This window comes from Callithrix jacchus, chromosome 4 (genome assembly GCF_049354715.1).
Source record: "Callithrix jacchus isolate 240 chromosome 4, calJac240_pri, whole genome shotgun sequence".
Classification (NCBI taxonomy): Eukaryota; Metazoa; Chordata; class Mammalia; order Primates; family Cebidae; genus Callithrix; species Callithrix jacchus.
Genome location: NC_133505.1, coordinates 157,726,065 through 157,739,479, shown reverse-complemented (window position 1 = coordinate 157,739,479; position 13,415 = coordinate 157,726,065). Strand labels below are relative to the sequence as shown.

The 13,415-nt window shown below is 43.2% G+C and overlaps 1 protein-coding gene across 17 annotated transcripts in view; it reads right to left on the bottom strand.

The window, feature by feature from the left end:
• MTHFD1L (methylenetetrahydrofolate dehydrogenase (NADP+ dependent) 1 like) overlaps positions 1 to 13,415 on the bottom strand; it is a 233,277-nt gene that overhangs the window by 198,698 nt on the left and 21,164 nt on the right. For 8 of the 17 annotated variants that reach the window (XM_078370293.1, XM_035296968.3, XM_035296966.3 and 5 more), the window contains exons 6-7: positions 12,976 to 13,076; positions 10,380 to 10,519 (exon numbers count right to left, since the gene is read on the bottom strand). In XM_078370293.1, coding sequence (XP_078226419.1) covers positions 10,380 to 10,519; positions 12,976 to 13,076 — 241 coding nt within the window. Of the gene's footprint in view, positions 1 to 7,569; positions 8,519 to 10,379; positions 10,520 to 12,975; positions 13,077 to 13,415 lie in introns of those variants that run through there. The other 9 variants (XM_078370294.1, XM_035296969.3, XM_035296967.3 and 6 more) reach the window with 2 other exon arrangements.

The window sequence follows — 13,415 nt, the reverse complement described above, 5'->3', positions numbered from 1 at the left end:
AAAAATGCAACACCATTCTGGGGATGGATATACTTTAGTGACTCATCAAAAGTAACTCCCTTCCGTATACTTCAGGAAAAAACAAAATCCAAAAGTGGCGCCAAGAGAGAGAATATGTGTGTAGATGGGGGGTGGCAACGAGGAGTTTCCTTCACATGACAAAGACTTAGAAGCAAAATACCTTATTTTGGTTCCTTCCGTATAAAAACAGGGAAATGCTCAAGTTACAGTTCCCAGAGCAACACCAGGCAAGCCAGGTCATAGAGGAACAGGCCTGAGGATTTATGCTCATACGTCAACCACAAACTTTAATACACACAGCGTGTTCACATTCATGCGAATTGCCATTGCTGGGGGAAATTCTGCTTTGCATTTCCTGACATTTTATGCTTTTCAATTCTAAGCCTCACGTTGCACATTAACAGATTTCTGCATTCCATTTCCTTTGAGAACTCTCCAGGCCTCAGTTGCCTGCTCTGAAAAGCGAGGAATTGAGGCACAGCAGGGAGAGCACCATGGGTGGAGTCCTGTGACCTGCGTTCAAGTCCAGACACTGCTCCTTATCAGCGACAATCAGGGTCAAGGCTCTCTGGTGAGCATGATATCCAGTTTTCAGGGTTTTTGGGTGAGACGAGGCATATATGCAAAAGCCATGAAAAGGAAATCTCCACACAGTGACAAGGTGCTTTATTGTTACAGGTTATGTTTAAGACATTCCCATTAAAAGATTCAAAATTCCACAGCCTTGAAAAGCATTCGCATTGTCCCGGTGTGGTGGTTCATGCCTGTAATCCCAGTACTTTGGGAGGCTGAGGCGGCCGGATCATTTGAGGTCAGGAGATTGATTGAGACAATCATGGCTAACACAGTGAAACCGGTCTCTAATAAAAACACAAAAAAAATTGGGTGTGGTAGCACATGCCTGTAGTCCCAGCTACTCTCAAGAGGGAAGCTGAGGCAGGAGAATTGCTTGAACCAAGGAGGCGGAGGTTGCAGTGAGCTGAGATCACTCCATTGCACTCCAGCCTGGGCAACAGAGTGACATTCTGTCTCACAAAAAAAAAATCTGCATTGCAGTACGGGCGAAAAAGGAAGCCAAGCTCTGTGGATAGTGCAGAAAAGGAAATGGGAGATAAGCTGCTGCCAGTGGGCTGAAGGTGATGCTTCCAGCCTGTTCTCTGCAGGACACAAGCCTGCAGCCCTTCTTCCAGAACTGAGGTAGGCTCTCTTGTGCAGTGTACACACCTCATTTCCCCATCTGGCCCCTGATGACCACAAAGACTAATTTGTGGTTGACCACAGGTGACTGCAGAGCAACAGAGGCATCATGGAGGCTGAAACTTACCCCACAGCTGAGAAGCGTGTTAAAGCCCAGATGAAGTTTCCCACAGAAAAATCGGAAAGGAGGTCAATGTGATTCCACTGCTGTTTGTTAAACCGGCTTTGCAATCCCATGACCCTAACACCATTTATACTATTATATCCACGAGAAAATATAGTCCACATTCAGAATCTATCAGAATGTTTTGCCTATAAGATACAGAAAGGGCATCGTAAAACGAAGGTAATGTAGGGAAAAGTGGAGATAGATGGTGCTTTAATTACATTTTTACTCACATATTTGGTATAACAACAATACATTTCTTCTCAATTTCAGTTTCTCAGCTTAAATTCTGAACCACCTAAGACCAGTCAGTCTGTTAATTATATGGCCCCTTCTTGATCTCATGCCCATAGTTTGAATGTATCATCTCACAAATCCTTCCCTCAACACTGCTATGTATAACGGCCTGATTTTTTTTGGCTTTCCAAAAGGTTCTAATCATCTTCTTCCCTGGTATTAATAAGCAGAGCAATGATCAGATAGAAGCCAGAGGTGAAAGTGGGGAGCTGACCCCCTAAATCTGTCAAAGAAAGCTCAGGGTCTAACATTATTCAGTGCACTTAATTCCACACTATTGATGACCTGGGCTATGACCTCAGCCACTCGCTGAGCACGAGGCTGTGATGTCCAGGAAGGTCCAGTGCTTTTTTCTCCATCTCACCTGCAGCAGGCAGGGGAGGGGCTGAACTCGCCTCACTGAGGCTGTCTTGTGTGTCCACCCCTGCCCTCTCTGAAAGTGCTCACCATCTCCTCTGAAAAGAGAGCCCAGACAGCTGGTGATGAGCCCCAGGCCTCAGAGAGGGGACAGCATTCGGTCTACTTCAGCTCAATTCTCTTAACAAGTGTGGCTCAGGGATTACAAACATCGGAATAAAATAAGAGTGAATCCAACACAAGTCAAAGGTCTCAGGTCTTGGTCTCTCTCATCTGAGGTGGCTGGTGCTTTCTGGTTTTCAAGATTAGAGATTAGACTTTATTTCTTAGTCCCAAATTTTCACAGCAGGTTAAAAAAAAAAGAAATATAAAGAAAAAAGAGATTAGACTTTATGTGATGATCTGGAATAAAAGCTGACATGGGACCGTGTTAAAAACACAGGCTGTTGTGTCACCTCTACCATTTTTTAATCACATGATCTTTGCAAAGTCTCCCCTCGGAGCCTAAGTTTCCTAATGTGTCATATGAGGAGGATGACAGTCCTGCCTAACAGGATGAGTGTGCAGATGGCTGAGATAACAGGAGTACAAGACAGGGCCTGGTTCGGAGTGGCCATTCTGTCAATTCATGTTGGCTGTCATGGCTGTCACTGCAGCACATTATTGCTTTAAATGCATTCCATCCTGTTAAAAGAATTGTCACATAACTCACTAATCTAGTGCCGTTTAAAAGCTAGAGTTCCTCCCTTCTCCCGTTTGGAGCAGATATGATTCTTTTTTCAAGAAGTCATCCTTTCACATGTGAGTACATTTAGAATTCTCCAATTCACTTTTAAAAGCCTTTCATGAGCCATGCTGTGCACTAAATTTAAACTGAAAAGGACTTTGTGATAGTCAGCTTTGCTCAAAAAATAAAAAACCTAGACACTTTGATCCTTCAAAGGTGAAAGACCTATATTTTTTCCTTCTGTGAGTACCAGTTTTGAGGGTCTCTGTACTCAGGAGGAGAGGGAGAAATGAGATCCTCTGAGAAAAATAAAATAAAATGGTTCTCTGATTTCTAGGTTATTTCTTCTGCATGCAGCTGGGGTTTACCTCATCTCCCAGCTAGAGACCATTTCAGCATTGTCCAGCTGTGCTCTGACCACAGGTTCAGAGGAGACTGAAGGGAGCAGGGCCCCAGCGTGCCTGCCCACCTCTCTCTCTGTGTGGGGCACCACTCCACCTTGTGAACACCAATGCAAAACTCTGCCCACCTCAGCTGGTTTTGGCACCAGGATCAAATAATCGGGATCAGAAAGAGGTTATCTCCAAACCTAGGCTCATTCCTGAGAGTGAAGCCAACAGTGTCATTCCCCTGCAGGGCCCAGCATGCTGGGTGTGGGGGCCTGCATTTGGGTGGAGGAAAGAGCGGGGTTCCCTAACCCTGCCCAAAAACACTAGCTCCAGTGCCTGGGCTACCTGACACGTGACACTCCAAAGCATATGGCTAATTTGGACAAGTGCCCAGGTGTTCTTTCCCTCCCCAACTCTAGGGTCTCCAAGGAAATGCTCAACGCATCTCCAAACCTGGAAAAGATGCTCAGAATCAGAGCAGGAAATTTGTTCTGTTTTCAACTACACACCCCAATGGGCATAGGTTACAAAGCTACCAAATACCAAAGTCTATTCTGGTTTCTATGGACCCCCAAGAAGCTCAACTCTTCATGCTCAGGCTCCATGGAGATGTTACACGTAAATCAGTGTCCACAGACTATCCTTCCAATTAGACAGAGGGACAGAGAAAGGATCGATTTCTATTTGTAACTAATTCGATGTAACTATTTGTTAAAACCATAGAGCCTGAAAGTAATAACTGGTCCATCAGGGACCTCCAGCAGACATGTTCGGAAGGAGAGTGACTTCCGAGTAACATGAAGCATGGGAAGGAAGAGGTCCACAGCTTTGGAGAAAAGGATGCTGTTATGTCATTAAAGGTCATAATAATAATCTACTAAGGATTGGAAGATGAGCCTGACTGGCTTAAGCTGGGTCCCCGCTCTGGTCAGTCCCTCCTCTCTCTGGGACATTGTCTCATGGTAATCTTGCTTTCGGTTTCGCTCCCTTGGCCAATATTCTGCTGGGAGACCTCACAGACAAACAGCTGGAGACACTTTGTCCTTCCCCCACCTACACAATGGAAGCATGTATACCAGGCTTCCAGTGAGGGACCCCGGGTCACACTACTTTACTAGTTAATCTACTTACAATTTGAGTGATTTGCCTCATTGACCCACACTGGTGTGTGTATACATCTAGATCTCTCTCTCTCTAAATATATATATAATATATATTAAATATATATATTAAAAATATATATTATATATATATTTGTGTATGTGTGTGTGTGTATATATATATTTCCCCCCCATTGCTCTGTCGCCCAGGCTGGAGTGCAGTGGCACTATCTCAGCTCACTGCAACCTCAACGTCCCCAGGTTCAGGTGATCCTCCTACCTCAGACTCCAAAGTATCTGGGACTACAGCCACCATACCTGGCTACTTTTTATGCTTTTTGTAGAGATGGGGTTTCACCATGTTGACAGGCTGATCTCAAACTCAGGGGCTCAAGCAATCTGCCCACCTCAGTCTCCCAAAGTGCTGGGATTACAGGCATGAGCCACTGCACCTGGCCCACATTAGCATTTAATTTCATTCTCACAACTGCCCCAGAAAGTAGGGAGTATATGATTGCCATTCTACACAACAGGCTCAGAGCAGCCACAGCTAAGGCTCGAGCCCAGAGCTGTGTGTCCCTAAAGGTCACGGTCTACTTACTACTTACTGAGAACACAAATGTTGTGCCCAACTCAAAAGCCTGAAGGGCAGTTTCTGGTGGCTGCGGCAGGCTGCCTGGTAACTGGAAGGTCAGCCCACACTGGTAAGAGTGCCTGTGGCTACAGATGGTGGACAGAACTCTCGTGTTACACAGTCACACCCAAGGCCCAACCTTTCACCCTCGGCTTTGGAAATCCCCAGCCAGATGTTCCACAGCGGGTAAGGTGTTGTGGGGACAGGGGTCTTGTTCCATGTCAGGTCCAAATAAGCACAGCGGAAACGCTTGTCAAAGATAATGTCCTTTTACTAAGTAGCCATAATCCTAAGCTTGTTCTCTTCTTTCCTCAACTCTTTCATCATTGCCAAGAAGGAGAAGTTAAATAGACTATCATCTTAAAATGCACTTTTATTCTTGGTTGATTCAACTGGACAACAAAAATCCCCATCTGGGCCAGGTACCCATGCCTATAATTCCAGCACGTTGAGACGGCCACGTGGATGGAACACTTGAGGTCAGGAGTTTGAGACCAGTCTGGCCAAATAGTGAAACCCCATCTCTACTAAAAATATAAAAATTAGTCGGGGGTGGCAGTGCTGGCCTGTAATCCCAGCTACTCAGGTGGCTGAGCCATGAGAATCACTTGAAACCATGAGGCAGAGGTCTAGTGAGCCAAGATCACACCACTGTACTCCAGCATGGGAGCCTCTGTCTCAAGGGGAAAAAAATCCCTATCTATTGTTAGCATTTTTATTCCCAGTGTTTTCACAGTGAAGCTTTTCCAAGGGTATGCCAGGTGTGGACAGAGCATGTCCCTATTGAGTGCCCCAGGACACTAACTCATGCCTAGGTGGCTTTTTGTACCACCGTGGCTTCCAGACGGCCATTGAGTGGTGCAATCCACGTATTGCCATATCTCCACATTACCATGGCTCCAAGGAAGGCTAGAATTCCTACTAAGAAAATGAATGGCAAGAGTTTTCTGCCCCATACATTCTTGTAAAAACACAACACAGGAGGCCAGGTATGGTGGCTCACACCTGTACTCCCAACACTTTGGGAGACCGAGGTGGGCAGATCACCTGAGGTCGAGAGTTCAAGACCAACCTGACCAACTTGGAGAAACGCCATCTCTACTAAAAACACAAAATATTAGCTAGGTGTGGTGGCGCATGCCTGTAATCCCAGCTACTAGGGAGGCTGAGGCAAGAAAATCACTTGAACCTGGATGGCAGAGGTTGTGGTGAGCCAAGACTGCACCATTGCACTCCGGACTGGGTAACAAGAGCAAAACTCCGTCTCAAAAACCAAAAAATACAATACAGGAACACTGACAATTCAAACATCAGGCAGACACAGGGAGGCATAGGGGTTGCAGGGAGGTAAGTGGCTAGTGAAAGAATAGCTGCCAGCATGAAAGACACAGGCTGTCATTTGTGGTGGGACAGGAGCCTGTCATAGGTAGGTAGACCAGGTAGAAGGGAACAAGTATGGGGCGGAGCCATGAACATTTCTTCCTATGTTTTTGGCTACAAAGATGACGCAATAATAAGAATGAAAGTTGACAGCCTCTAACGTTTGCAATGGTGCCACTATAAATACCAAAGACTCGGGGAAAAAATGTGTGTGCAACATCAACTATGAAAGAGAACCTTCTGGTACCTATGAAAATAAGAATGTTACCCAATGACTAGATTCTCCAGAAAGTCAAGCCACTTAATCATTTTCAAAGTTCAGATGAGATTCATCCTAAAGTACAGAGACAAGGTGATTTACTCCCGTAATAAAAAAAGTACTTTGAAAAATGTCTTTGTTTTTCAAAAATACAGATACAACTAGCAAAAGCATCTGTGACAGCTGTGAAAACATTCAATTGCCAAGGAAGGTATCTTCTCTTTTCACCACAGCTGTTCAGTGCAGGGCAAGGTTTATTTTCCTCTTCCACTGAGCTTCCAAATCAAAATTTCTGGGCTCTCAAAATGCAAAATACTGCCCTTGAATTTTCTTGGATAGGCTGCCACCATGTGGTGATCGCTAAAATCGCACACAGGTTCAGGTTTAACTGCAAGGCTGCCTGCCTGAGCTGTCTTAACCCAAGCATTGCATAAATTAGATCCACCTGCCACGAAAAGATTCCAGATCTGCTGAGACACCTGGCTTCCCTGGCAAGAGTACCATCTACTCCTCATTTCCATTCTCACCCGCAACATGAGGAGCATGTATTTTTAGATCATGTTCTGTAGTAACTGATTAGACTTAATGCATTCGTTTTAAACTTCACTTTGCTTGAAATCTGTGAGCTGTACTGTCATTTTTTAAAATGAAAATCATTTCAGACATGAAAATGTAAAACGATAACCTAACATACCTAGACAACACCTATTGCCCAGTGTAAGAAAAAAGGGATGAAGATGTCTGGGTTTCCTTTCCATCTATATCCACGTCCTTGCCTCAATAAATGCTTTGCAGATTTGGTTCATAGTTTCCATTATTTCTTTATATTTTTACTTCATTTGCATGGACCCCTAATAATATATGATTCCTAATGTATATATATAAAAATTCTAATATATATATATTAGAATATATATATATTAGAATATATATATATAACCAGGAGGCAGAGGTTGCAGTGAGCTGAGATCACGCCACTGCACTGCAGCCTGGGAGACAGAGCAAGACTCTGTCTCAAAAAACAAACAAAAGCAAAATTCATGTTGCTATCTACAGCTCTAGTTTATTAATTTTCACTGATTTAATATCATTCTGTTTTATGAATGTATGTCTATGCATACTCTACCTACAACTATACTGATTTATCCATTCACGCTGATGGGCATCTAGGTCACTGTTTACTTGATTTTCAAGTCGCCTGCTTGGCCCTCTTCCAAGTTGTACTTTCCTTCTTTCCTTTCCTTACTATTCTAAAGCTCTTTAATAGGCTTTCCATCCTCCTTTGAAACTTGCCTCAGTTTCTCCTTCTGCCTTATGCCCCTCAGTCCAATTCTTTCTTCTGAGGAAGCCAGAGTCGAAGTTGCTGCGGACCTGTACGGACACGCCAGCACTGCCTCCGGTAACAGATTTTGTGCAGGTGACTCGGATACACTCCTTAGTGGTCATCAGGCTCCAGAAGATGCTCAGTGAGGAACACCATCCTCTTAATATTCAAGAGTCACCCTTCTACAGGGGACCTCTAGCCTGCTCATCAGTGGGACATGACAGGGGCAAAATCCTGCCTTGTCTCCCTTGCACCTGGCTGGATACCGCTTTCACCAACTCATGGAGCTAACCCAGCTCTGACAACTGACAGAAAGGGGCCGAGACCCACAGAACCACCACCGGCCCTCTGTTTCAAACAAATAAAACTTTTTGCATTGTAAACATGTTACTCTGACCAATTGTAAACACACCTTTTTATAGGTATGGGCAAGTTTGGTCTATGATACATATTTAGAGTGAAATTCCTGGATCAAAGAGTAGCTCAAACTCTACTAAACTGCTTTCCAAAATGCCTAAAAATGAGCTGGGTGTGGTGGCACGTGCCTGTCATGACAGCTACTCGGGAGGCTGAGGCAGGAGAACTGCTTGAACGCAGGAGGCGGAGATTGCAGTGAGCTGAGATTGGGCCACTGCACTCCAGCCTGGGTGACACATCAAGACTCCATCTCGAAAAAAAATAAAAATAAAATTAAAAAAAAAAAAGAAACAAAATGCTTATTTCAAATTTTAACTCCTGCCAGCAATATATGAATTCCCATAGCTCCGGACATTTGTCAATATGTCTAACTGGCACTTTTTACCTACTGCCAATATGACTGGTAAGCAAAAACAGCAGGAAACCAGACAGCTTTTCAAGTGTCTTTTAAACCTCAGGCTCCTCATCTGTTAGTGGCCTGTCATGTGTCCATTTTTCTAACAGATTGTCTCTGTCTTATTGATTTGGAGGAATCTTTTATGAGTTACTAATTACTGGCTAAATGTTTGTTGTAAATATCTTCTATACTATAGCTGTCTTTTCACTTTTTTAAGAACTTCTTTTTACAAAGCAAAGCTTCGGGGTTTTTAAAATTTGATAGTCAGATTTATGCATCTTTTCTTTAGCAATCTGTGCTTTTTGGGTCTCTTAAGCTATACTTCCAATGCCAACATCTTAAAAGCATATGCCTATATTTTTTTCTATAAGTTTTACAGTTTTGCTTTCCACATTTAGGTATTTTAATATAGAAGAGATTTTTATATGTAGCATCAGGTTAGTATTCCTATTCTAGACTCATATACATATAACTAGTTTAGTCAGCATCATTTTTAATAATCTCTTTTTTTTTTTTTGAGATGGAGTCTTATTCTGTAACCCAGACTGGAGTGCGGTGGCGTGATCTCGGCTCACCGCAACCTCTGCCTCCCGGGTTCAAGCGATTCTCCTGTCTCAGCTTCCTAAGTAGCTGGGACTACAGGCTTGCACCACCATGCCCAGCTAATTTTTTATATTTTTAGTACAGATGGGGTTTCACCATGTTGGCCAGGATGGTCTCCAACTCCTGAGATCAAGTGATCCGCCCACCTCAGCCTCCCAAAGTGCTGGGATTACAGGCGTCAGCCACTGTGCCCTGACTTTAATAGTTAATCTTTTCCCCACTGATCTGCAGTACCTTCTCTCAAGCTTCCATATACACATAAATTTCCACCTTCCTCTGTTCTGACAGTCTGTTTATCTACCATATTATCCTGACTATTATAAGTGCATAATAATTCATGCTACGTGGTTGGGCATGTCTCCCACCCACTTTTTCCACAGAATTGCTTGGTTATGTTTGTCCTTTATGTTTCCATTTGGATTTCAGAATCAGATTGTCAAATTCTACAGAAAATATGTCAGGAACCTATAATTTGCAGAGAATTAGTATCTTTAAGATATTGCATCTTCGCCATGAAGATGATACCTCTACTTTTATATAGGTCTTCTTAATGGTTTTCATCCAAATTGTAATTACTTTCAAAAGGTCATAATGGATACTAGATTTACCAAGCGACTATCTGTACTATGGCGAGAATTAAGTTTTTAATCATAATGTAGTGAATGACAGTGATAGATCGTCTCATGTTAAATCACCTGGCAATCCTAAAATGAACCTAACTTGCTGCCATATTTGGTGTTCTAAGATTCTGCTCATGACTATTTCATTTGTATTCATAGCTGACACTGGCCTGTCAATTCTCCTTCAGCATCTTGTCCTCGTTTGGCCTCGGCACTCAAAGTGTGTTAGGACATGTTCTTTCTCCATTTGATAGAGAAAAGGATAGAATGAGAACGATCTGTTCTTTGTTTGAGAGCTCATTTGTAAAACCACCTGCTGCCTTTTCTTGTTTGTTTGGTGAGTAGACTGATTCAATGTCTTTAATGGATATGGGTCTATTCAATTTTCTTCCTCTAATTTCTTGAATTAAGCACTTAGTTTATACATTTCTAGACTTTCCTCTGTTCTAACATGAGCATTCAAGTTGATATGTTTCCAACACGAAATTTACCTTGCTTTGAAGCTGGGGTGTTTTCCACTGGGAGCTCATTGTCATGGACCCTTTTCTCTGGAACAGACATTGTAGAGCAGCTTCCAAAGATCCATGGGCCCCGACTACCAAAATCTTCTTTCCATCGAGGTTGACACCTACTAACCAAATGAAAATTGAGTATTATACCTAACACTCCAGATCTTTCCTTTAATAACTTTAACTTAAGAAAAAAGACCCTTTTAGGCTGGGTGCAGTGGCTCACGCCAATAATTCCAGGACGTTGGGAGGCCAAGGCAGGCAGACCACTTCAGGTCAGGGGTTCAAGACCAGCCTAGCCAACATGGTAAAACCCTGTCTCCACTTAAAATACAAAAATTAGCTAGGCATCATGGCATACACCTGTAATCCCAGCTACTTGGAAGCTTTAAAAGGGTTTTTTTTTTTTTTTTTTTTTTGAGACAGTCTTGCTCTGTTGCACAGGCTAGAGTGCAGTGGCACAACCTTGGCTCACTGCAACCTCTGCCTCCCGGGTTCAAGTGATTCTCCTGCCTCAGCCTCCCAAGTAGCCAGGACCACAGGCAAATGCCACCACACCTGGCTAATTAAAACAAAAATTTTTTTTTTTTGAGATGGAGTCTCACTCTGTTGCCCAGGCCGGAGTGCAGTAGCGCAATCTCTGCTCACTGCAAACTCTACTTCCAGGATTGAAACAATTCTCCTGCCTCAACCTCCAAAGTAGCTGGGATCACAGGTGCCCACAACTACACCCAGCTAATTTCTTGTCGTTTTAACAGAGATGGGGTTTCACCATGTTGGCCAGGCTGGTCTTGAACTCCTGACCTCATGATTTACCCTCCTCGGCCTCCCAAAGTGCTGGGACTACAGGTGTGAGCCACTACGAGTGGCAAAAATTTGTTTTTGTAGAGATGGAGTCTCCCTATGTTCCCGAAGCTGGTGTCAAACTCCTGGGCTCAAGCAATCCTCCCATCTTGGGTCCACAAAGCAGTGAGGATTACAGGTAAGCCACTGCACCTGGCCGATTAGCTGAATCTTAATACAGGTGTGAGCCACTGCACCTGGCCGATTAGCTGAATCTTAATACAGGTGTGAGCCACTGCACCTGGCCGATTAGCTGAATCTTAATACAGGTGTGAGCCACTGCACCTGGCCGATTAGCTGAATCTTAATACAGGTGTGAGCCACTGCACCTGGCCGATTAGCTGAATCTTAATACAGGTGTGAGCCACTGCACCTGGCCGATTAGCTGAATCTTAATACAGGTGTGAGCCACTGCACCTGGCCGATTAGTTGAATCTTTATGTTCTTGGCTAGAAAGCCCTTAAATATATGAATACTTGGTAGTATTTTACTCATTAAATTTAATAACAAAGAAAGAGAAAATATTCATTTCTTTTTCACTGACATAAAAATGCCAAGTCAAGGGGACAACAATGGAAATTAAGTCCTGACTAGACGCTGCTCACCAATAAATCCCAACCTAGGTTCTGGTGCCCTGAACTACATCTAACGGTTTCTTCATTTCTCTCTCTCTCTCTCTCTCTTTTTTTTTTTTTTTTTGAGGCAGGGTTTTGCTATGTACCCAGGCTAGACTGCAGTGGTGTAATCATAGCTTACTACTACCTCAAACTCCAGGGTTTAAGCAATCCTCCTGCCTCAGCCTCCAGCATAGCTGGGTCTACAGGTGCACACAACCATACCCAACTAATTCTTAAATATTTTGTAGAGAAAAGGTCTCACGATGTTTGCCAAGGCTGGTCTTGAACTTCTGGCCTGAAGTGATCCTCTCGCCTTGGCTTCATTTAAGTCTTCAGTGTAAGTTTTATTTAAATCTACATATTGACAGATTTAGTAAGCTGAAACTGGAAGCATATTTTACTGTGGTTATTTTGAGTGTTTCATGAGAGAAACTGACCATGTTTAAAACAGGGCTAATGGTTTATCTCTACTAATTTCTCTTTTAATTTATAAGATGGTCTGACTAGAAAAAGGTTTTCTCTTTTTTTTTAACTTTACACACAACCTCACTGAAGATTTTTTTTTCTTTTCTTTTTTTGAGACGGAGCTTCGCTCTTGTTACCCAGGCTGGAGTGCAATGGCGCGATCTCAGCTCACCGCAACCTCCGCCTCCTGGGTTCAGGCAATTCTCCTGCCTCAGCCTCCCGAACAGCTGGGACCACAGGCACGCGCCACCATGCCCAGCTAATTTTCTACATTTTTAGTAGAGACGGGGTTTCACCATGTTGACCAGGATGGTCTCGATCTCTCGACCTCCTGATCCACCCGCCTCAGCCTCCCAAAGTGCTGGGATTACAGGTGTGAGCCATCGCGCCCGGCCTTCTTTCTTTTTTTTTTTAAACTTAGAAAAAGTTTCTAGGTATTCATTCGTATCTCCCAAAAGAAAAGATGAGAAAAATAAAGAACGTCGACGTGAAATATCGCTTCTATGTTCAATTAGAATCTTCCAAAAACATCTTAAAAGGATATCAGAATAAAAATAAAAAATTTTTAAGTTCTTCCAAAAACAAATCCTTATTAAAAATAATGTAAATACCAATAAATAGAAAATAGCAGCATTTCTCAAGGAGTGTCCTACCTGATTTTTCAAGAAGTTCAATTACAGCTTTGGCAACCGGTGAAACAAAACACTCATGGGCATCCCCTCGTACCAACTTCCCCAGGTTTATGTCCGTTACTCTGAAACAGAAAATGAGGGAGTAGGTTAAGTCAAAGCCCAGCCAAAAAAATCACTCACATGTAATGTACATATTAACCCCAAATAACATTCAAGTCAATGTTTCATAGATAGAAGATATTAAAAATGAATTAAAGAGAAAGCAGGCAATAAAGGCCATTCATTTTCTTTTTCTTTCTTTTTTTTTTTTGAGTTGGAGGCTTGCTCTTGTTGCCCAGGCTGGAGTGCAATGGCATGATGTTGGCTCACTGCAACCTCCACTTCCTGGGTTCAAGCGATTCTCCTGCCTCAGCTTCACGAGTAGCTGGGATTACAGGCACCCGCCAGCACACCCAGCTAAT